Here is a 25,283-nt window from a genome sequence, read left to right as displayed (position 1 = left end):
TTTTTTTTTGAGACAGAGTCTTGCTCTGTTACCCAGGCTGGAGTGCAGCAGCATGATCTCGGCTCCCTGCAGCCTCTGCCTCCCGGGTTCAAGAGATTCTCATGCCTCAGCCTCCCGAGTACCTGGGACTATAGGCATATGCCACCATGCCCAGCTAATTTTTGTATTTTTAGTAGAGACAGGGTTTCAGCATCTTGGCCAGGCTGGTCTTGAACTCCTGACCTTGGGTGATCCATCTGCCTCGGTCTCCCAAAGTGGGAAGGGATTACAGGCGTGAGCCACCACTCCTGGCCTCAAACACCATTCTTAACTGTCAGTGGCAACAACAGTATTCCGTTATCTTAGCCCATTCCCAGGAGTAAATTTCTTGGGGGTCACGGAGAATGCTTTTTCTCTGCCCTCTCCAGGAACATCTCTTGCTTAAATGGTAAAAACTTATTCTAAATCTGAAAAGTTATCTCCTGGGCTTTCCACGAAGAGGCTTATTGGATCAAGCTGCTATTGGACCAAGTACAGTATTGGAAATTTTAATTGTCAGTATCTAAAAGATGCATCATTTAAATTTATTTATATTTTTTTTCTTTTTTTTTTTTTTTTTACTTTTTCTTTTCTTTTTTTTTTTTTTTAATTTTATTTTATTTTTATTGATCATTCTTGGGTGTTTCTCACAGAGGGGGATTTGGCAGGGTCATAGGACACTAGTGGAGGGAAGGTCAGCAGACAAACAAGTGAACAAAGGTCTCTGGTTTTCCTAGGCAGAGTGTTTGTGTCCCTGGGTACTTGAGATTAGGGAGTGGTGATGACTCTTAACGAGCATGCTGCCTTCAAGCATCTGTTTAACAAAGCACATCTTGCACCGCCCTTAATCCATTTAACCCTGAGTGGACACAGCACATGTTTCAGAGAGCACAGGGTTGGGGGTAAGGTCATAGATCAACAGGATCCCAAGGCAGAAGAATTTTTCTTAGTACAGAACAAAATGAAAAGTCTCCCATGTCTACTTATTTCTACACAGACACGGCAACCATCCGATTTCTCAATCTTTTCCCCACCTTGCCCCCCTTTCTACTCCAGAAAACCGCCATCGTCATCATGGCCCATTCTCAATGAGCTGTTGGGTACACCTCCCAGACGGGATGGTGGCCGGGCAGAGGGGCTCCTCACTTCCCAGTAGGGGCGGCCGGGCAGAGGTGCCCCTCAGCTCCCGGACCGGGTGGCTGGCCAGGCAGGGGGCTGACCCCGCCATCTCCCTCCCGGACGGGGCGGCTGGCCAGGCGTGGGGCTGAGTCCCCCACCTCCCTCCCGGACGGGGCGGCTGGCCGAGCGGGGGGCTGACCCCCCCACCTCCCTCCCGGACGGAGCGGCTGGCCGGGCGGGGGGCTGAGCCCCCCACCTCCCTCCCGGACGGGGCGGCTGGCCGGGCAGAGGGGCTCCTCACTTCCCAGTAGGGGCAGCCGGGCAGAGGCGCCCCTCACCTCCCGGACGGGGCGGCTGGCCGGGCGGGGGGCTGAGCCCCCCACCTCCCTCCCGGACGGGGCGGCTGGCTGGGCAGAGGGGCTCCTCACTTCCCAGTAGGGGCGGCCGGGCAGAGGCGCCCCTCAGCTCCCAGACCCGGTGGCTGGCCAGGCGGGGGGCTGACCCCCCCACCTCCCTCCCGGATGGGGCGGCTGGCCGGGCGGGGGGCTGACCCCCCCACCTCCCTCCCGGACGGAGCAGCTGGCCGGGCGGGGGACTGACCCCCCCACCTCCCTCCCGGACGGGACGGCTGGCCGGGTGGGGGGCTGACCCCCCCACCTCCCTCCCGGATGGGGCGGCTGGCTGGGCAGAGGGGCTCCTGGCTGGGCAGAGGGGCTCCTCACTTCCCAGTAGGGGCGGCCGGGCAGAGGCGCCCCTCACCTCCCGGACGGGGTGGCTGGCCGGGCGGGGGGCTGAGCCCCCCACCTCCCTCCCGGACGGGGCGGCTGGCTGGGCGGGGGGCTGACCCCCCCCACCTCCCTCCCGGATGGAGCGGCTGGCCGGGTGGGGGACTGACCCCCCCACCTCCCTCCCGGACGGGATGGCTGGCCGGGTGGGGGGCTGACCCCCCACCTCCCTCCCGGACGGGGCAGCTGGCTGGGCAGAGGGGCTCCTGGCTGGACAGAGGGGCTCCTTACTTCCCAGTAGGGGCGGCCGGGCAGAGGCGCCCCTCACCTCCCAGACGGGGCGGCTGGCCGGGCGGGGGGCTGAGCCTCCCACCTCCCTCCCGGACGGGGCGGCTGGCCGGGCGGGGGGCTGACCCCCACCTCCCTCCCGGACGGGGTGGCTGCCGGGCGGAGACGCTCCTCACTTCCCAGATGGGGTGGCAGCCAGGCGGAGGGGCTCCTCACTTCTCAGATGGGGCGGTTGCCAGGCGGAGGGTCTCCTCACTTCTCAGACGGGGCGGCCGGGCAGAGACGCTCCTCACCTCCCAGACGGGGTCGCGGCCGGGCCGAGGCGCTCCTCACATCCCAGACGGGGCGGCGGGGCAGAGGCGCTCCCCACATCTCAGACGATGGGCTGCCGGGCAGAGACGCTCCTCACTTCCTAGATGGGATGGCGGCCGGGACGAGGCGCTCCTCACTTCCCAGGTGGGATGGCGGCCAGGCAGAGACGCTCCTCACTTTCCAGACTGGGCAGCCAGGCAGAGGGGCTCCTCACATCCCAGACGATGGGCATCCAGGCAGAGACGCTCCTCACTTCCCAGACGGGGTGGCGGCCGAGCAGAGGCTGCAATCTCGGCACTTTGGGGGGCCAAGGCAGGCGGCTGGGAGGTGGAGGCCGTAGCGAGCCGAGATCACGCCACTGCACTGCAGCCTGGGCACCATTGAGCACTGAGTGAATGAGACTCCGTCTGCAATCCCAGCACCTCGGGAGGCCGAGGCTGGCGGATCACTCGCGGCTAGGAGCTGGAGACCAGTCCGGCCAACACAGCGAAACCCCGTCCCCATCAAAAAAACACGAAAACCAGTCAGGCGTGGCGGCGCGCGCCTGCAATCGCAGGCACGAGAATCAGGCAGGGAGGCTGCAGCGAGCCGAGATGGCAGCAGTACAGTCCACCTTTGGCCCGGCATGAGAGGGAGACCGTGGAAAGGAGAGGGAGAGGGAGACGGGAGAGGGAGAGGGGAGAGGGAGACGGGAGAGGGAGACGGGAGAGGGAGACGGGAGAGGGAGACGGGAGAGGGAGACGGGAGAGGGAGACGGGAGAGGGAGAGCCACAAGTATTGTTAATAAACTATTGTTTCAGCTACATGTGTCTACTGACTCACAAATGTAAAATGTATTTCTCATAGTGGATCATGATCAAAATATGTTTTTAAAATACTGATTTGGTATATACCCTTCCAGAGATTTTTTCCTGTATTCTTGTATCTTCTTAATAAACATGCAATAAAATGCACAGTATTTGGTAACAAGTCATTTTAACTTTGGAATGTATCATAAACATATTTCTGGGCTAATAAATATCCATTTGTATAATCATTTTAATGGTGATAAAGTATTTCACTGTACCAATGTGTTGTAATGCTGTTTGCTATACCAATGCACAGTAATGTTGTTTGTTCAGCCAATTTTCTATTGTTAATCATTTAGGATATTTCCAATATTTCTTACTTATAAGCAGCACTGAAGTGTTTATATATTATTTTCTGTTATTTACTTTTGCAATTATTTTCTTAGATCAAATTCTGAAATAACATCTTTGGCATACAGCTTTTTGTGTATGCCAACTGCCTACCAGAAAAAGTATACTAATTTATTGTTCCATCAGTACTGTCTAAAATTACCCTTATGCCCACCCCAAACTTGACCATTATCATTTTTTCATCTTGGCCTATCTGAATAAATGAAAAAAATGGCAATCTATTATAATTTGGGTTGATTTGTTCCTGAATTGGGGTCCCCCACAGTTCATTTACACCAGACTTCAAGCAACCTTAGAGAATACAAAAGGGTGACCACTGAGCTAGAAAAGAAACTTGTGTGTCCATGAGGTGAATGTTTTGGCTTTAGATAGTAAAGGCCTTGATATATAAAATGACTCCTGCTATAGTGAATGACTTATTTTAGACAATCAGCATGTTCCTATTTATTTTGGGGGAAAACTAAGCAACTAATTAGAACCAGACATACAGCCACAGCCTCACCCAAATACACGTGTTAACTTATAACCCAGTTGTATGCCTGCTCTGGCTGCACCAGAAGTACCTCTTGATTCATGGGCCTTTTTGCTTAGATGTTCTAATCCCAGCCCTTTTGAGTATTCAAAGTTGCACCTGGACATTGTCCTCATGTCTTTTTTTTTTTCTTTGCCTCTGTTTCTCCATCATAAACTGGGAGGGAGAATGTCACCTCAGTGGCCATAAGGTGGTGGTGATGGGAGGAAGAGTAGTAGGCTGACAGAGAGAAGCAGGGTAGAGCAGAGGAGGTGCCCAAACTGAAGATGCAAGAACCACATTTGAATCCAAGACCAGACAATTTTTTAACACTGTGGTCTTAAAGCCACTAGTGGAGCCTTCATTTCCTCATCTATCAAAAGAATATTATAATATTTCCATCACAGAATTTTGAGGGGCTTGTGAAATAATGTGACATTGTACTAGCAGAAGGCAGTCACACACGAAATGTCGGGGTGGTATGTGTGAATTTGTTTCGTATCTGCCTCAACACATTTAGAATCCTGTTGATAACACTCAGTCATCTAAGACAAAAAATCAGCGATCTTCCAAAAACTGGGGGTGGGGTTGGCCATAGGAAGAAGTTAGGGGGTTGAAGGAAAACAAAGTGTAGGCCATGGTCTTAGCTGTCACCTACAGAAAAGATAGGCAACCTGGGAGAAGCAGTGGATCGAAACAAGAGTTACCAGGTCCTCAAAGGCAACCTGGATTTTTAAAGGCCTCTTATTCTGCATGAAGCTCATTTGCATTCCACACCTGGCAAGTGAAGAAAAGCATCCCTTGTCTAACTTCTGACTTCACAGAGATGCCTCACTAGGCCTCCATCAGTTTTTAAAAGGCACAAGCAAATTACATAGTCACCTCTATATTTGAAGAAAATCTTGGTTAATGTTCCAAAGCAATTCCCTCATGGAAAAATCAGCTCACTTATTCTGTAGTTAGGGGAAAAAAATTGAAGCACTTATAGTAAGGTCTAAAACCATGTTCAAATTTATCATAAAAGCCCACTTTCAAAGGCCCAGCTGTGTGTCACTCAGCAGCCAGGTCCCCCAGGGGCTTTTCACGACCATTTTTTCAGACTTAACTGTAAAGGCATCACACACCTCAAGCCCAAAGTGAACTAAACGTTCAATCAAAACACAAGGCAGTCTTCGGTCTGCTTTGGCCTCAAAGATGTTTCAGATATTCCTGATATGCTTGAAGGGAAAGGCTCAGACTAAAACATTCACCCCTCAATTCTCCAATCATGGTCATTTCAAACCAAACAGTGAGGGACCCTGTGGGGCTGAGGGTGCAGTAGGGGGGCGGAATGTCGTACTATTCATTGAGTCCAGTATTTCAAACTCAGCAACGGAGTCAGGGAAACTGAGCCTATGCCAGGGGGTTCAAAGAAAGTTTTAGAATTTGCTTGAGGCCTTTTAAACCCCCAAATCTACAAAGTTCTGTCTAGCTGGGGTTGCTCCATCTCAGATCAGACATCCAAGGCTCTGACAGCAGAACCACAAGAATAAACCCCCTCAGCTATGGATAGCAGGGCCTCCCCACTTCTTTGTCTCTTGTCCTTCTGAGGAAGTTCTGCCTTGCCTAGATTTTCCATGAAACCTTGATAGTAGGGGCACTTACAGAAGGCAACTCCCGATAACTCTAAGGCTAATCCAACCAAGTGATTAGAGAACTCATCACTCTTCCTCCTCCACTGTTTCCCCAAGGAAAGGATGCAATTTGAAAATCCAAGAGGATTCTCCTCACAGAGGAAGAGCTGAAGCAGTGCCAATAAAGATTCCAATGTCAAACGCCAATTACACAGAGTTTGCAAGTGATTTGAAACATGGCTTTGTGAGGAGCCACTGTCTGTGAATCAAAAGGCCCCACAACTATGCTCCAATTTTTTTTTAAAGCTGGGGGGATTCCTTTTAAGTAGATCGGGTTTTCGCTATTTTAGGCACCAGAACTTTGTTATTAAACATCAGTGATAATCTTTTACATTACAGAAAAACAGATCAAAGCTTTTGCTTGGTGTAGATCAGAAAGTCTAGGTACAGCAAGGAATAAGAACAGTCATTGTCACAGCCTTGAAATGTCTTATTGAGGAACAAAGTTTTGTAAAACTTCAAGGAAAGAAGTTTTTAACCCAACAGAAATGTGTAGGTATATTCAGCAAAAGACAGGAACTAGAATATTCACAGCAGCATTATTCAAAATAGCCCACAATGGAAATTATCCAGATGCCCATACCATGGTATACTCATACAAAGGAATACTATACAGCAATGAAAATAAATGAACTACAACTACATGCAACAACATGAATGGATCATGAAATATAATTTAGATATATAAATCTAGATATAGAAAAGGCACATACTATATGATTCCAAAACAGGCCAATGTAATCTATGCTGTCAGAGGTCAGGATGATGGCTACCCTTGGGAAGGCAGGATCAGAAGGGAACATTGGCAGGATTTCTAGAGGGCTGAAAATGTTCTGTATCTTGTCCCAGGTACTAGTTTTAAATCTGTGTTCAGTTTGCAAAAATTCATTGAGGCTGTACACACATGATTTGTGCACATTTGTTATTTGCATTATAATTAGGTTTTAAGCGTGTCACAAATCAATCTATATCACTTATATATGAAGAGAGAGAGAAAGGGAGAGAGGCAGAATGAATTCTTTTGGTAGCAACATTTCTCTAGAAACTGGAACTCTGCTAACAAGTTTTTATTTCCATTTGCTTACTCAAGGAAAGCTGTTACATGGCTTCCGGTCACACATAGGAATTCTGTATCTCTCAAAAAAGAAAACTCTGCAGTTTAGTACATCCTTTATTCAGAGAAGGAACATCAAATACTTTGGAGTAACTTTGTCATCTGCGCATTTTCAGGAAAACTGGTCCTTTTTGCTCCCAGCACTGTACCTCTGTGTTAGTCATGGTTGGCTAACTGCTGTAACAAACATCCCCTAAATCTCACAATAAAAGTTTACTTGTTCCTCACATGAAATCAAATCAAGTGTTGGCAGATAGCCTTTCATGTGGTGATTCAGGAACCCAGGCTCTTTCCATCTGGTGGCTCTACCATCCCTTAGGGCCTCGGAATCATCTGTTGAACCCTCTCCATGCAGCCAGCAGAGTGGGGAAGAAACAAACTACAGAAACAAACTACAGAGGGTTGCTTAGGAGCTTTTATATGGCCTTCCTACAATTGGAGCAATTATTACTTCCACATTCCATTGGATAGAACTCTGTCACAAGGTTGCAACTAACTGCAAGGGAGGCTGGGAAATGTAGTCTAGCCATGCACCCAGGAGCAAAAGGGAAGGAGTTGGTGAACACCTAGGCATTCTCTGCCATGCCAGATCCATAATCTCCCCTCTGCTAGCTGTTCCATGCCTGATATCTGACTACAAAGAGAAGACATGTCATTATAGGAGAGGATATCGTCATTATAGGAAAAGATACAGACAGTCTCACAAAGCAAACGCATGGGTGCTTGCATTTCTACACCACCACTTCCATGATGGCAAACATTCACAACCAGGCCTCCTCCACCCATCAGCAGAAGTACACACTCCCCAAGAATGAGAGTGTCATGGCAGCCAGATGCTAAATTGTTCTTGCAGTGCTTCACAACATGAGTTAGACGAGCCAAGTCAGAAAATGGGCAGCATTCTTCTCTTCCCATTTCACCATGGATCCAGCTGACCAAAACGTTTACACTGGTTCAGAAGTCACAGGGCTGGGTTTTATCCATTTTTATACCTACATCCTTTACCCAAGCCTCTTGATAATAATAATGATAAAACAACAACAAAAGTAGTACTATCAATGGCTTACATGTATTAGCCCATAGTATGTATACTGTGTATATGCCATACACTGCTGGCACTGTCCATGGATTAATCACTTAATCTACACAACTCTATAAAATGAGTACCAATAGTATCTCCATTTCAAGAATATGCAAACTGAGGTAAGAATTTGTCCAAGGTCACACAGCTGGTAAGTGGTGGAACTCAGAGAATCAAAGACTGAGATATACTCTTAACTAGAAAGTTCATTCAGGTTAGGAACACAAGCATGTGATCATGACAAAACTCCAGTCCCTCAGAGAGCAAATCTTGAACCTAAGATTTAAAAATGCAAAGCTTGATCCAACCAGGCTGGCCGGGCCATAGAGAAGCACACAAAGCAACTTGGAAAGACAGCAAAGCATAAATTGATAATTAAAAGAGGGTGTGTGTCTGTCTGTTTGTTTGTTTTAATTTTCCTTCCCACTTAACAGCCACTAAAACCTTTGAATTGACAAATCAATCAAGAAAACCCAGAAGGGCTTCAATTTTATATTTACAAGCCAATATTCTTAACAGCCTGCTCCACTCATTGTCTTGACTGAAATTTATTTGTAATTGAACCCCATTTCTCATTATCATCTTCTACCCTATAACCAGCCTGAGATTCGCTGGTATTAGGATATGGGGCAAAGGGTTAAAATAAAGCCACACAAGAGGCAAGCTTACGCAATATATTTTTCTTCATGCAATTGGATTAGTTTTAATTAGCAAAGGCTAAAAGTTTGCCAGATGAGTACTGGGTGACATCTGATACCTGAGCAGGGTTCCAACATCTCTTTTCTCATACCAAAGGCATTTAACACAAGTGATACTGTTTGAAAATCTTCCAGGGAACCCTTCCCAATGTCTCTTCTAGGTTTTCCCACTTCTCCCCCACATTGCCCCAAACTTTGAAGCCTCCGTCTCTCCTGTTTATGCAGCAGAAAGCCCTATGACTTCTCACATGGAAAAGGATTTCTGTGGTATTTATTCCTGCTGCACTTCATGATGCACTTCTTGAAGTTAATCTCTAGAATCAAATTCTCAATAAACATGCGCCATCTTGTAAATGAATCACTTCAGGGGTGGGGAGGGGGTAGGCTGAGGTAGCAGAACTCTGACACAAAATTTAAAAGGAAAATAAAGCTTTCCTCGCATTATTAAAATATAAATACAGGCTCAAGGAACAGAGTCCAGATGTAGACTGGAGAGAAACATAAATATTGATGTTATATTCTAATGAACATTAGATCTCATGGGCTGTCATTTGTCCTCACAGCTACTACCTCTTCCTTCCCTTAGATTTCTAGTAGGAAAAATCAAGAGTAACTGAACTCTAGAATAGGGCTTCTTATTTCACACATCTGAATGCACTTAGATAGGACAGTCATAAATCCAATTCTAAGCAATTTTGTCCTCCATCCAGGCTTCAAGCATCAGCATGAGCTGAAAACACAGTTTGCAAATCAGTATTTCCTGCTACTTAGAAATGTGCCAGAGAGTATCAAGGTCTTTTTTTTTTTTTTCATGTTTTTTAAAAATGTTATTTTAGCTTTATCGTAGAAAAGGCTCCTACTGGCCAGGTGCGGTGGCTCACGCCTGTAATCCCAGCACTTTGGGAGGCCGAGGCGGGCAGATCACTTGAGGTCAGGAGTTCGAGACCAGCCTGGCCAACATGGCAAAACCCCATCTCTACTAAAACTACAAAAATGAGCTGGGCATGGTGGCAGGCACCCGTAATTTCAGCTACTTGGGAGGCTGACACAGGAGAATTGCTTGAACCCCGTGGGTGGAGGTTGCAGTGAGCTGAGATTGCACCACTGTACTCCAGCCTGGATGACAGGGCGAGACTCTGTCTCAATAAATAAATAAATAAATAAATAAATAAATAAATAAGAAAATAAAAGGCTCCTACTTCTAAGTTACCCCTGGCACCTCTGAGGCTAGATTTTTATCCTTGTCAAAAACCTGATTCTCCCTAAAATCCAGCACGATGATGTCATAAACAGCCCAACACCATCAGACCAAAAGTGAGGAAACTCCACTGTTTCAATTTGTCTTGGATATCTTATAAATGGAATCACTAATTCTTAGTCTTCGTCGAAAGCCCAGAAGCCCCCCATGGAATTATCTTCTTCTGTGCCCATATTCACACAACAACCTTGGTAGGGGATAGTGCTAGGCTATCAGAGTTCAAATACTGCTTTCCTACCTGAAAGTAGTATTACCTGCCTGGTGTGAGGAGAATGTTCTCTATCTTAATAGGGGTGTGTGTTATGCAGGTGGATACAGCTGTTAAAACTCATCAAGATCTGTACATTTCACTGCATGTAAATTATATCTTGATTTTTTAAAAAGAGTATTAGGACACTTTTTAAATTTTTCCAAGACAGCAGATTAATCAACAAGACCGTAGGAGAAGTGCCTACTTCCTCAACATTCAATGGTTTTGCAAAAGTCTGGAGCAAGTCTGGCAGAGTGAGAGCGGAGAGGAGGGCTTTCTTGTTCTTTTCAATGTTGTACCCTTCTGTATGAGTTGCATGCCTAGCCCCAGACATGAAACAACCATCAACAGCTCTACTTCTCAATACTTTTACCAGACCACCACTGTCTCTCACCAGGATTACTGCAAAAGCCTCCTACTTGGTCTCCTGGCTTCTACCCCTCTTGCCTCTCCCGCAGTCTCTTCTTGCCACAATACCCAAAGTGATCCTTTTAAACTCTAAATCAATCATGTCTCTCCTGGGCTTAAAAGCCTTCAATGACTACCCACTCCACTCGGAGCAAAAGGCAAAGTCTTCACAATGGCCTACTAGACCCTAGGCGATCCGCCCCACTGCCATTTCTCCTTGCTGGCCTCTTATCCTCCTACTCTCCTCCTTGCTAACTCCTCATCCACCACCCTGGCCTCCTTGCCATCCCCGGATCACACCAGGCATGCTCTCACCTCAGGGCCTTTGCACTAGCTCTGTTTCTCTCCACTGGAACACTCTTCCTCCAGCAGTCTATGTAATTTACCCTTACCTCTTTCCAATCTTTGCTCAAATGCCACTTCCTCAATGAGGCCCACCTGACCACCCCATTTAAAATAGTAACCCCGCCCCAAATCTCTGGATCACCTTCACCTTGCTCTAGTTTCTTTTTGCCCACAGCACTTACTACCTCCTAACATGTTTTGTAATTTCGTCAAATGTATTGTGTTTATTGTTTAGGATTTGTCTCTCTCCATTGAAACATAAGGTCCTGGTAACTTTTTGTTTACTGATGAAACTCAAGGGCCTAGAATAGTGACTGCTGTGTAATAAATGAATGAATCTGGATAATAAGATTATTGGTCAATTTTTTCTCTACTTTTCTGCATAACAAAAAGAAGCCACAACAACAACAACAACAAAAGAAACTTAATAGACATCTTTGACCATGGAGAGACACACAGCATTGCTTGGTCAGCTGTATACTTTACCCTGACCCAGCACTTCACAGATTCAGGCACAGGTTTTCACCTACTTGAAAGAAATTAACACATACCTCCTACTCTGATCCAATTATAGTATCAATAAAATAGCCAATAATAGCCAATAATTATCAGAGGCTAACCATGTGCAAAGCACAGTTCTCAGTGCCTGCACACCTTGACTTTCTTAGTTTTGTCAACAACCTGATGCAATCAATACTGCTTTTATCTCCATTCCATAGCAGATGAAGAAAAGAAAATTCAATAAATTGTCCAGAGTCATACAGCTTTGAAGGAGTGGAGCTGGGATTTGAACCCATGTAGTCCAGCTTCAGAGTCTACTCTCTTAACCACATACTCTCTTACTTCTCAACAATTAGTTAAACCAGACACTTGCCAATGTTACTCAAACTGAGCCTCAGCAAATGCCAAAAGGTCATGAATTTCAACCTTTCCTTAAGGAACAGAGAACAAGGACATCCATGTACCTTAAAAGAAAGGAAGGGAAAAGCATTCTGACACTCTAGAGTCAGAGAAATGAACTCTAAGACCCATAGAGTCCCCTTGTAGTCCAACGTTACAGTTATTCTGTGACCAACATGCCAAAGCAGATTTCCCCCAAATAAACTCCTTATCCATTATATATAAGAAAATTAAAATGGCCCCTCTGATTGCTGGAATTGAGTCCGGTTTGAGCCAGATTAACCTCATTTCCCTTTTGAGTAGGGTAATTACACCGGGAGATCACAAGAATGCTACAGACATATGGTATCTTGATTTCAGCAAACCACTTAACAGTTGCTCGTGATGATAGATATTGTGAGTAAGGTGGAGAAATGTGATTTGAACAGGAAGGTAGGGGAGTGCACCTGTGGCTGCTGCAACAATGATACCCAAAGAATGTTGATTAATAGATCTCAACTTGGAGAAACATTGCTAGTACTGCCTGCCAGTGGGCTCTGGCCTTGAATCCGTCTGAACAATAATTTTATCGAAGATGTGGGTGACAGCATAGAATCTTGTTCATGGTGTATGCAGAGAGCAAAATACTGTGAGCAGTAGCTGACACATTGAATCAAGATTTTAAACCATCACCACTGATTGGAAATGAAAGAGCAAAGCAAGCAAGATTCAGTTTAACAGAGAAATGTAAGTTCAAAACACCAACTGCACACATGGAATAAAGAAAACCTCATGTTAAAAACTGCCACTATAAAGGAAGGGAGTTTGCTGGGCCATAAGAGCATTTTTACACCAACAGTGTCATGCAATGGTTAAAACAAGGACCACATTAGGGACATTCTTTTTTTTTTTTTTTTGAGACAGAGTTTTGCTCTTGCTGCCCAGGCTGGCGTGCAATGGTGCAATCTCGGCTCACTGCAACCTCCGCCTCCTGGGTTCAAAGCGATTCTCCTGTCTCAGCCTCCCAAGTAGCCGGGATTACAGGTGCATGCCACCACGCCCAGCTAATTTTTGTATTTTTTAGTAGAGACGGGTTTTCACCATGTTGGTCAGGCTGGTCTTGAACTCCTGACCTCAAGTGATCCACCTGCTTCAGCCTCCCAAAGTGCTGGGATTAGAGGCATGAGCCACTACGCCTGGCCTGGGACATTCTTATAAAGACAGGAATGGGTCCATTTGTGCCCTGCACCTGTGGTAGAGGACAACCAGAGTGGGAATGGCCTGGAAACTTGGCATTAGGAAGCCTGGTTGAAGGAATTGAAGTTGTTTTACCTGGGATGAAGAAAGCTTAGACGGTGCCATAACAGTAAACTCCAGACCCTTAAAAGATGTTCTAGAAAAGCAGTTATAGGTAGATTCCGTATGACATGAGACACCAGAACAAAGATGAAAAGGCTTGCATTACAAAAAGACAGATTCACTCTCAATGTAGATAAGGACTGTTTGAGAATGGGAGCTATCCAGCAATACAATTGGGGCAGGGGTGGCCACTTCCCACTCCCTGGAGTCTCAGAGGGCATGGAAACCAGATGAGCTGCCATTTGGGACATCTTAAAAAAGATTCCCACTCTGGGTGAGAAGTTTGATTCTATGGGTACTAAGGTCTTTCCCAACTCTATGATTCCGAGATTCTAGGACTCTTGTTAAATTAACTTTATTCTTGGTTAATTTCACTTTGAAGGATGTAGGCACAGATATCTTTAGATCCAGCAATTACACTTTTAAGAAACCATTCTTAAAAATTCATACATATAAGCAAATATATATATGGAAACTGTTTGTATGAGATTTGTTTATAATAACTAAAACCTAGAAAATGCTACCATATGGGTAAAAGGTGGTTAAATGCTTTGAGCACGTTTGTGCAGGGGAATATTATGTAGTGTTTTTAAAAACTGAGGAGCAATCTCATGATTTGAGATGTCACATGTCTGTCACCAATTAAGCTTAGAACACATAAAAAATGAAAACAAAATAAAAAATAATAATAATTAAGTAAAAATTTTTTCTGGATATAGTCTTACTCTGCCACCCAGGTTGGTATGCAGTGGCATGATCTTGGCTTACTGAAACCTCCACCTCCTTGATTTAAGCGACCCTCCCATCTCAGACTCCTGAGTAGCTGGGACTACGGGCACATACCATCATGCCCGGCCAATTTTTGTATTTTTTGTAGAGATGGGGTTTCACCATGTTGCCCAGTCTAGTCTCGAACTCCTGGGTTCAAGCAATCCTCCCACCTTGGCCTCCCAGAATTAAGCAATTTTTTAGCACATGAATGCCCAGGTCCTCAGATTACTCATTCAATACAGCCAAACCTCATGTACATTAATGGATTGAGAGATGTCAGAAACAAAACTTGACCATACCTGTTTTAGTCATTCACAAAAATAAAGTAGACAGTTTCCCTGCCCTCTGGGCTTAGTCTGGTGGGTGGGCTCTCCAAAACTTTGTTTCAACAAATTTCAACCCCAGAATGAGATCCTTACATTCAGGAACCATTCCTACCTCATTATTTTTATTTCCACTTATTATTAAGATAGGATTCATGAAGAATTCTTGATGCAAGAAAAACGTTCAGGAATTTTTGTGATTGTTTGTTCCAGTCTTACTCCTCCTATGATTTTTTAATAGAATGTCCCTCAAAATCTTGTGCCCCACAATTTTTAATAAAGCAAAAAGAAATTAAGCTGAACTATCAAATAAAATTCCAACTATATTTAAAATTGTCCTTGACCCTAAAATTTCAAAATGTCATACAAAATCAGTGAATCTTCAAGACTCTGGGACTAACATGGGACAATAGGAGAGATTTTTATATGTCATTGCCTTTTAAAAGTAATGCCCATTAAAACTAGACTAGAAGTGCTGAGACTGAAGACGTTTCTGAGAGTTTATGTGGACTTTACACTGTCCTGATGGCATTGTGTAGAAAAGGCCTCCACACACAGGAAGAAAGAAATCTTTATCATTATCATCTTAGTAATATCAGTCCAACAGAATCTCAAGGATTTCTTAGATAAAGTAATTCAGGAGTTTTGATTTAAAAGCCCAATCCAGTATAACAAGAAAAGTCTAGAAAGAAATGTGATGCTGTTACTGGTTATGAGGAAATTACAACCATGAATTATTAAACCCTTGAAAGATTGTGTTCTTCTCAGCTCTTCTGTGATGGGTTTCAAAGCAGCTTTCAATGAAGCTGTTAGGATCTCATAATGCCTCACAGAAGCTCACTGAGCAGGGCCAGGAGGAAAAGAAACTTAACCACAATTACAGAAACATCCAAGAGAACACACTAACCAAACTGTGAAGGTTTTTTACGAGTGGTAGACTGAACAGAAAGGGAAGGAAAAGCAGGACCATCCTTCCAAAACCAGAATGAGCCCATGATCAGTGTTGCCACACCAACCCAAAATGATCAATTCACCCAATGTATTACCTCCTGGTTCCTTTCAGAGGTTAGCAGTTTCTGTGTCTGCTCTGGCTGAAAATTATCCTTCTCAAATAGGTAGTTTGGATCTCCTGGGGCTGTCACTTATGCATTCCAAAGGGCAATAAACAACACTCTCAAAGGCTTGTCAATAGAACATGGAGAAATTTAGGGGGTATGTCTTCATTATCATAGATTTGAGTTCCTTTTGTTACCCTTCTCACTGCTGAAGCACTGAAGCTCTCCCATGCCAAGACAGGGATTCAAACTGTGCATCCACTAATGGTAGTAACAGCTATTTCCAGACCCACTGATATAGTTTGGCTCTGTATCCCCACCCATATCTCATGTTGAATTATAATCCCCAATGTAGGAGGAGGGACACGGTGGGAGGTGACTGGATCATGGGGTCAGATTCCCCACTTGCTGTTCTAGTGATAGTGAGTGAGTTCTCTTGAGAGCTGGTTGTTTAAACGTGTGTAGCACTTCCCCCTTCACTCTTGCTCTCTCTCCTGCCACCATGTGAAGATGTGCTTGCTTTCCCTTTTCCTTTCGCCATGATTGTAAGTTTCCTTAGGCCTTCCTGGCCATGGCTCCTGTACAGCCTGCAAAACTGTGAGTCAATTAAACCTCTTTTCTTTATAAATTACCCAGTCTCAGGTAGTTTTTTTATAGCAGTGAGAGAACAGACTAATACACACACTATAGAGTGTTCTGGGAGGGGCTGGGGGTGTGGCTAATATAATAATCCTGGGCTAAATAGTTTAAGGAAAAAGAGTGAGAAACTTCATCTCTACCATACCCCCAGCCCTAGGTCTTTGCCTTCACAGTTTAAAGATTAAATAGATTGTCTTGGTTGCAATTCCCCCATAAGTAGACCCTATGACTGCAAGTACAGGTTTGAGTGCAAGTAGTTTATGTGGGAGGTGACTCCAGAAACACCCATAGGTGAGTGAAGAAGTGAGATGGAGTAAGGAAGACAGCAAAGATAGGATGTGTCATCAAATAAGTCATCACTGTGGGTAACTGGAGCTCAGTCCTACTTGAGAATTCTGAGAAATGGTGGAGAAAATGCTGCAGAGTTCTCCTATCCAAGGAGTAATGGCACTGGTGCATTCATCCACCAACTCCCTGTCCATATTTGGTTGAGTGCTGCTTCTGAGGCATTAACCTGCTGGCACCTCTGGCCTTCCCAACAAGCAAGGCCAAGCATGGTCCATAACCCAGTACAAAACAAAAGTTCCAGGCAGAGTTACAGGAGTTTGCAGTAAGTAGCCTTCAGCATGAGAGATGGAATATAGACAGGGCACCAACAATGTCTACTGTACAGAATGAGAAAAGCTAAGATAAAGGTTAGCACAGAGTTCTAGAAAAGTCATAGTTGGGGGAGGTAACAAAAGTGTCACTGCAGTACAATGGGGAAATGATGGTCTTTTCAATAAGTGGCAGTAGGCCAATTGTGCATCCATATTTGGGAAAAAAGTAATCTTGAGCCCTACCTCACACCATTTGCAAATATCAATTCCATATGAAACATGGATCTAAATGACAAAGGCAAAATGAAAAATTTCTAGAACTTTTGAGATATCTTCATGACCTCGAGGTTGGTGAAGAATTTGTTTAAGAACAAACAGAAGAGAACACAAAAACACACTAACCATAAAGAAAAGGATTGATAAACTGGACTATACAAAAATAAGAACTTCTGCCCTCAAAATATAACACTAAGAGATTAAAAAGACAAGCCACAGAGTAAGAGAAGGTATTGGAAATACATACAGCTGACAAATGACTCATATTCAAAATACATAAAAGACATCTGTAAGACAGTAAGAAAAGGTGCAAAGAACCTTACTGAAAAATGAGCAATTACCTGGGCGATGAAATAATTTGTATACCAAACCACCACGACACATGATTTACCTATATATCAAGCCTGCACATGTACCCCTGAACCTAAAATAAAAGTTAAAAAAGAGAGAGAAAAGAGAAATAAAAATGAGCAAACATCTCGAACAAGTAATCCACAAAGGAGAATATCTAGGTAGTTAAAAATTATATAAAATGGTGTTCAGTCTCACAAGCCATTAGAGAAATGCAAATCAAAACCAGTATGAGATTTCATTACACATCCACCAAAGTGGCTACAATTTAAACATCAATACCAATATCAGTGAGGATGTGGAGCAACCAGAACTTTCATATACTTCCAGGGTTATAAATTGGTACAACCAGTGTAGAAAACTGTTCAGCCAAACAAATCATCCCCTTTGATCCAGCAATTCCTCTTTTAGATACATACCAAATAACTGTGTATACATAAGCTCATCAAGAAGCATGTAGAAAAAATTGTTCACGCAATAGCCCCCAAATGGAAACAACCCAAATGTCCATCATCAGGAGCATGGACCAAGAAATTGTGGTATGTACACACAATGGAATTTTATTCAGCAATGAGAATGAACAATCAGCTATATATGCAATAAGATGAAAGACTCTTACATACATAATGTTAAGTGAATAATGCTAGAAAGAAGTATATATGATTTCACTTATATAAACTTCAAAAACAAGAACATCTAATTGATAAGGGTAGAAATTGGGAGAGTTGTTACTTTTGGGAAGGGGGATATTGACTGAAGGTGGCTTGAAGGGAGGGGAGGATGTTTCAGGTGGAGTAACATTTTATTTCTTGATCTGAGTGGTGTTTACATGAGCTGTTCACTTTGTGAAAATCAACCAAGACGAACACTTACGGTCTGTGCGCTTTTCTGTGGGAATGTTAAACTTTAATATAAAATTTATTTTAAAACTCAGTAACTAAATAAATCAACGGCAACCAAAATGCCAGCAACATTAAAATGTCTAAAGATGAACATCCTGGGGTCAAAGCCCATGAAGTATTTCCAAAGTCTCAGGTTTCAGTGACTGAAAAGTTGGACTCTTCAAATTGATGACCATCAGTCTCAGAAGGCTCTCAACACAGTAAGATCATCCCAATACACTTCCTTAATGCCTTCACGTTCCCTCCCTGAGACAACTTATTAACACCCTCTCTTCTCTCTTCACATTGCCAACACTCTCAGCTGATGACCTCACCCCATACTTTACAGAGAAAATAGATCCCCTTATAGAAGAATACCCCATCCCACCACCAGCAGTTCACCAGCCCACCTGCCTCCCTGCTCGTATCCTTCAGCTTCCCTCCAGGGGCCATGGATGAAATGGTGCTCTCATCTCATCCCCTCTCGGCTTCTCAATGATATCCATAATTATTCAGTTCTCTCCCCCAGGATCATCAATTCACCCTTCTCTTGGAATCTGAACATGCCTAAAATATCAATACCTTTTAAGACATTTTTCCTTGATACTGTATTCCCTTCCAGCCACTGCTCCATTTCTCCACTCCCCTTCAGAGCGAAACACCTTACAAGAGTTGTCTGTAGAGCTGGGTGCGGTGGCTCACGCCTGTAATTCCAGCACTTTGAGAGGCGTGAGGACTGCTTCAGCCCAAGAGTTCGAGACCACCCTGGGTAACATGGCGAAACCCTGTCTCTACAAAAAAAAACAAAATTAGCCTAGCGTAGTGGTGCACACCTGTAGTCCTAGCTACTTGGGGGGCCGAGATGGGAGCCTGGGACGGTCAAGGCTGCAGTGAGTCATGATCAAGTCACTGTACCCAGTCTGGGTGATAGAGTGAAAAAAAAAAAAAAAGCTCTCTGTAGTTGCTATTTCCTCTCCACCTCTCCTATTCTTTCTCCAACACCTCTGATTTGGTGTTCATCTCCACCCCTCCAATGAAATGGCACCTCTCAAGGCCACTAATTAATTACAAGTAACCAAACTCAATAGCCTCTTCTCAGTGCTTATCTTCCTCTCAGAAGCACTTGACCAAGTTGACTTCTCCCCAGTTCTGGAAACATCTCCTGGCTTGCACCATACTACACTCTTCTGATTTTCCTTCTAGCTTTCTGGCTGTCCCTTCTCAGCCTTTCTCCTTCCCTGTGAAACTTTCAAAGTTGGACTGCCCTGGGCTAAGTCCTGGCCTCCTTTTCTTTACTAGCTTCACTGTGTCTAGCTCCAAGGCTTCACAAACTGTCTCTACGCTTAGGTCTCACATTCACATCTCCAGCCTGGACCTCTCAACTCACACATGTAATTATGTAAGACACATCAGGTATCTCAAACTTAACATGGCTCAAATATAAAACTATTGATTCCATTCCCTCCACAAGAAAATATTCACTCTCCCACTAGCCTTCACCATTTCTACAAATGGTAATACATTCTACAAGTTATTATTATTACTATTATTTTGAGATGAAGTCTCACTCTTGTTGCCCATGCTGGAGTGCAATGGCACGATCTTGGCTAACTGCAACCTCTGCCTCCCGGATCCAAGCATTTCTCCTGCCTCAGCCTCCCAAGTAGCTGGGATTATAGGCGCCTGCCACCACGCCTGCCTAATTTTTGTATTTTTAGTAGAGACGGGGTTTCACCATGTTGGCCAGGCTGGTCTCGAACTCCTGACCTCAGGCGATCTGCCTGCCTCGGCCTCCCAAAGTGCTGGGATTACAGGCGTGAGCCACCATGCCCAGCCACAGTCTACAAGTTATTTAAGCTTTTCAAGCAAAAACAACAAACTAGGAGTCATCCTAAATTATTTTTTTTTCCCACAACCTGTACCCAATCAATTCAGTTAAGTCTTGGCAATCCTATTTCCAAAATGCATTCAGAATCTAACCACTTCTCACCGTCTCTACAGCTACCTCCCTAGTCCTAGCCACCATCACCAGTCACAGTGTCTAACTGGTTTACTAGCCACCAGACTTGCTTCCAGAGTGACTCTTCCAAAGCGTACATCAGATCATGTTGCCCCTGCAAGAAGCCCCCCAGCCTGTCTCAGGGCAACAGGAAGCAGCTGTCCAAGGATGAAATAGCAAGCAGATTACGCAGGGGAATGGGGATCAGGTGACAAGGATATACAGGTGGTGTGAAGGCACTCTCAAAGGAAGAGAAAAAAGAGTAAGGTTTACTTTTAGGCTTCCTCTCCCTTTCAAACTCCCCTAGGCCTGAGCAATACTAAAGGGAGATAGATGCATAATGCAGCTGATGCCACTAGTGACCGACCCACAGCTACTTTGCCCTCCCCAGAGGACCTCTGTCAACATTCCTGTGCACATCATAGGCTTTTTGCATCTCTCTACCTGGCCCTGGGAGCATGCTGGGACTACATGTGGGGCAAGACCCAGAAGCCATGGAGTTCGTGCTCCAGGTGCTACCTTCCATCTGTGGGAAAAAGAAGCTGGTGCATAAATACTCCAGCTTCTTTAATCATTAGTGGAACACATTTGAGGTGTGTGCTCAGAGGGTCGCCAGCTGGATTGAACCCCAGTTGCCCACAGGGCTAACCAGCTTACATGGTGTACTGGCTTTCCTCTTTCCTCCCTTTCCTGTCTCACTTCCCTACCCCCTCTCTGTGCTTCCAGGGAACCCTTCCCAAATAAGTTAATTGCATCGAAATCCTTGTCTCAGGCTCTGCATTCTAGGAAACCTAAACCAAGACACATAATAGTGTGTTTTTTCTCCCAAAGGTAATGCCTTTTATGACATCAAACAAGAACAATGCCATCCCAAATTTAAATGAACAAGAGAAGAGAGAGATCTGGACATAAAGTGTGGAGATAGCATTTTAGAAAATAAAATGTAAAATAATAGGAGACTTTAAATCTATCCCAGGTAGAAATCAGCCCCATCTTTATTATTCATGTACAAATATGTATAGAGTATATATTCACCAACTATATGCACACACTCAAGATCCTGTCTACTAACTATTAGTTTGTACCCCAAACAGTTAAAAGGACTTGAAAGAACTCTGATACGTTCCAGGTACATAACTGCCCACTGCTGCATCTAAAGAGAGAAAGAAGTGGGCACATTCTGCTCTGGCAGTGAGTTTCATTCGCGTGAAATCTAACTTAAGGAGAGGTGTGTCACACACACACACACACACACACACACACACACACGGGAAATGTATGCACCACTCAACAGTCTGCAAAACTTCCCTCCAGTTCTTTTGAAGTGAAATCACCACTCCCACAACCGCACTCCCCAGATACCTGCGCTGTTGAAAGTGAAGGGCCTGTCCCTGCTGTGTGGTTTGGGGTAAAAAGGAGGCAGGATTAAAGCGCTCATTTCAAGTCCCAAAAGTAAAATACGACTTGGCCCACGGCAGTCCTAATTCTTTCCAGAACTCATCCCCGGAATTGCCCTTTTAAACAACCAGTCATTAACCCAACTCCGGGTCTTTTATAGCTGCGAAAACCGATCGAGCACATCATTTATTCATTACGCTTATTACTATTGTTATTGCAGAAAAGCAGTGAATTCCCGGGACGGGGTTCAAAGGGTTTTTCGGAGGAGGAGGGGAAGAGGGAGAGAACACGCGGGCGGGCAGGGACCGCTGGGAGGCTGAGCTGGGCTGTGGGGCAGAGGTGCCCGGAAATCCCCAGGGAAGGATGCCTCCAAAGCGCCTCCGCCCCGCGCGCTCCTAGGCCACTGCGCACCGGCGCAGCTGCGGCAGCAACCTAGGAAGCTTCTTACGTAAGTCAGAGCCGCTGACATCACCTTCGCCGCGAGCGTCGCAGCCTGACTAGGCGCCAAAGGACCGTCGCGCCAACCCCTGTCTACCTCCTGGGTCGTTCCTAAATGATTCTGCCGTCGCCAGATTTGGACGATCCGGAGCCAAGGGGACCGCCCTTGGAAGGGAGATGACATAGAATGACTATTGGGAGCCCTTGGGTGTCGTAAAAGCGAAGTCAACGGACAGCAAAGATGCCCAGGGGTCTCCCAGACTTCCTTCCTCGTCGTTTCCCTGCAGCCCGAATAGCAGACTAGTTCATACCTAAGTCCACGTGCCAGTAAATTTGGGCGACAGTGCACCGGGGCGGAGGAAGATAGTCTGTGGGATCCTCTGCGGGCAGATGGCACAGAGCCATTTAGTAGGAACCCTGGGCTGTTCAGAGCAGAAAAGATGCCCAGGGGTCTCCTCCATCTCCCCTGGGCCCCTGACACTCCCACCCTCATCTCTCCCTGACCCTCCCCGCGGCCCCTCCGGGCCACAAGGGTTTTCGGCAGAAGCACTACGGAGTTCAGTCTAGGAGGCGAGCAGCGCCACGCTACGTCGCACACGAGGGCAAGGCACAAGTTCAGAGCTCGGGGCAGCACCTGAGGTCACAGCGAGTGACGAAACAGCCGCGGTGCTGCAGCAGTCTCAAAAGAACACTCACTACTCCTGGAACCCCCAACCCTGAACATGCATGGTGTGGGCTACAGGGCTCAGGGCTGGGCTTCTGGAAACCACAGGAGTTGCAACCCTCCTCCCTACCCCCCGTGAAGGACGTGAAAGGCGAGCCCCGGTGGTGAAGGACAGACCCTCTCTGCCTCCTGTGCTCCCATAAACGCTCCCTTTCTGCTCCTTCTCAGCCCACGCTGCCTGCGACTTCAGAGGTCGCCCTTTTAACTTTCCACAGTCCACGTCTGCATCACTGAATCGGGGTCCAGCCCAGCCACTCAGCCCCAGGAGGATTGGGGTGGGTCCCAGGGGATGGGAAGGGTGGGAAGGCGAGAGTAGTAAGGTGCAAGCTGCAACCGGCGCGGCGCCGCGGGGCTGGGATTGCCGCTGCTGGGGAGGGCGCGAGGGTGCGGCGCAGAAACCCATAGCCTGGCGGGCGGACGGCGCGGGTACTCACGCACTGCCTCCTGCTTAGGGTCAAGCGTGCTGAGGACGCGCTGCACGCCGCCGAGCTTGCCCTGCAGCGCCCAGACGCGGCGGTGGGTGAGCTGGATGTCGCTCTCGAGCTCCTGGAAGAGGCTGCAAGCGTGCCGGGCCACGTCCGAGAGCTGCCGGAGGACACGGGCCAGAGCGGCGTTGCTGACCGCGCATAGATCCAGCATGAGCAGCACGGCCGCCGCCGCCTCCGGGATCCCCGCCGTGCTCTCCTCGCCAGCCACGGACGCCTCTCCGTGCGGCGGCTGAGTCTGGTCGGCCGGCGCGGGCAGTGGCGGCGGCGGCGGTGGCAGCCCTGAAGGTGCAGGGACCGCGCGGGCTGGCTCCTCTGGCCCTGGCGCCTCGACCTCGTCCAGGTCCCTCCGGCCCGGCGGCTGCAAGGGCGGCGGCGGCTCAGCGCTGCCTCCGCTCGCGTCCACTGCTGGGCCGGGCGCAGGGCGCCGCTGCCTGCACAGCCATTGCGGCTCCACGATCCGCTTGGCGAAAGGCATCCCGCGCAGCCAGGCGGCGACTTTCTGGTCTCCTCCAAGCGCCCCTGTGAGCTGGAGACCGGGCGCGCCCACCTGAGCAGGGAGGGGGCAGGAGTCCGGCAAAAGCGCGATCTGGCAGTCCGGATACGCAGGGGGCTTCTCTGCTCACCTTGCCTCCTCTTCCCCGCCCTCTCCCTAGCAAATCAGTCCAGCCAGTCCTCCTTTGGGTGCACCGTTCCCTGGGGAGGATGACAAGCGCTCCGCACAGAAATTTAGGGGTGCGCCTGGTCTCTTCTCACTTGCTTCCAACCAGGGTCGACTGGCTCAGCTCCATCGTTTCTGTGCTCGCCGTCGCCACCCCGGCCACTGCCGTCGCCGCCGCCTATATAAATGGGCGTGCGTGTGTCTGTGTGTGTGTGGGTGAGTGGGTGGGTGGGTGTGAGTGTGTGCGCGCGCCTCAGTTTGAAAGTACCCCGGCGCAGGCCTCTCCCTGCGCGCCCCTCGGCCGCTCCGGGGAGCGATTGCGCCCGGGATCTCTCTCCCTGGCTGGGCGGGGAGGAGGTTTCGGAAAGGCGCTCTGAAAACCCGGAGAGAGGAATCTGCCTCCAGCCCGGGCGCAGGAGGCCGCGCGGGGGTGACGGGGCGGACGCAGGGCGGGGGAGGCCGGGGCGAGGGGGGCGCAGCGCCCTGTGCGGCCGCTGGGAGTCACTGGTGGCCTCGCCGTGCTGGGCGCGTTCAGGCGCAAAGACACTTCCTCACATCCAAGGGGTTGGAATTGAGACTGTCAGCGTGGTGGGGGCGGGGAGTCCTCAAGTTGGGAGTAGGGGTGTGGGCAGTAAGCGCAGAGGGAAGAGGGTGGGGTATTGGGGATGCGGCAGATTTGGCGTGTTGGAGCAAGTTTTTCGCCGAATTCCAGCTCTGTACAAGACCTTTGGGTTCTTACAGGGAAAACTGGGCTGCTCCTTGGAGATCCCCGGGCTCTATGAACGCAAGGAGACAACTGGGGAGGGCGAAGGGCGTAGGCGCATCTCCATGTGGCCAGAGCAGCCAGAGTGCTGTTTATACCCCTTCCCAGGCATCACGTGGCCCCCTGTTTTGGGCACGGGCTCTATAGAATATCGTGAATGAGACCCAAACCACCAATGAGCAAAATCCCCAGAAAACTGCTTACGAAACTCATTGCACGTTGGGTGAGATAAACGGCATTACCTCCTCGTCGCCCTACTGTGCTGATCATACACAGGATTTTTAAAGTTCTCCATCAGAGAGATGATGATTTACAGAAGAAGGGAAAGTTTTCCCCTTCAGTTAACTGAAAGGTATAATTTCTAAAAAGGCATGCATTTTCGATTGCAGCAGGCTGCAGGCTGTATGCCGTCAGTAAAGAGTTTGGGAAATGTTAATAAAACACGTGCTTTCATGCCTCCAAAAAGTATACTGTAAAAATATTTTTTATTTTAAAGCCACAGGCCAGATCTTGGGAATGCAGCCTCTTTTCGTGTTTCTAAAGAGAACATGGAAAAAATATGTTTTATGGCAACAATAAAGTCCTCCAGACCTGCGGTGGTGTCTCCTCTCCTCCCTCTAAAGGCGGGAGAGGGAGGAGGCTCCAACAGTCAGCACTTTGGACTGGCCCACGCTTTGGTTTTA

General features: G+C 46.9%; 1 protein-coding gene across 2 annotated transcripts in view; it reads right to left on the bottom strand.

Annotated features, from left to right (window-relative positions):
- NHS (NHS actin remodeling regulator) overlaps window positions 1-24,214 on the bottom strand; it is a 369,943-nt gene extending 345,729 nt beyond the window's left edge. For both annotated transcript variants that reach the window (XM_016943117.3, XM_016943118.3), the window contains exon 1: window positions 23,126-24,214. In XM_016943117.3, the coding sequence (XP_016798606.2) occupies window positions 23,126-23,654 (529 nt within the window). In that variant the 5' untranslated portion in view covers window positions 23,655-24,214. The remainder of the gene's footprint in view (window positions 1-23,125) is intronic.
- Between the last annotated feature and the right edge of the window lie 1,069 nt (window positions 24,215-25,283).

This window comes from Pan troglodytes, chromosome X (assembly GCF_028858775.2).
Source record: "Pan troglodytes isolate AG18354 chromosome X, NHGRI_mPanTro3-v2.0_pri, whole genome shotgun sequence".
Lineage (NCBI taxonomy): Eukaryota > Metazoa > Chordata > Mammalia > Primates > Hominidae > Pan > Pan troglodytes.
The sequence above is the reverse complement of the archived record's forward strand: the minus strand, read 5'-3'. Positions and strand labels throughout refer to the sequence as shown.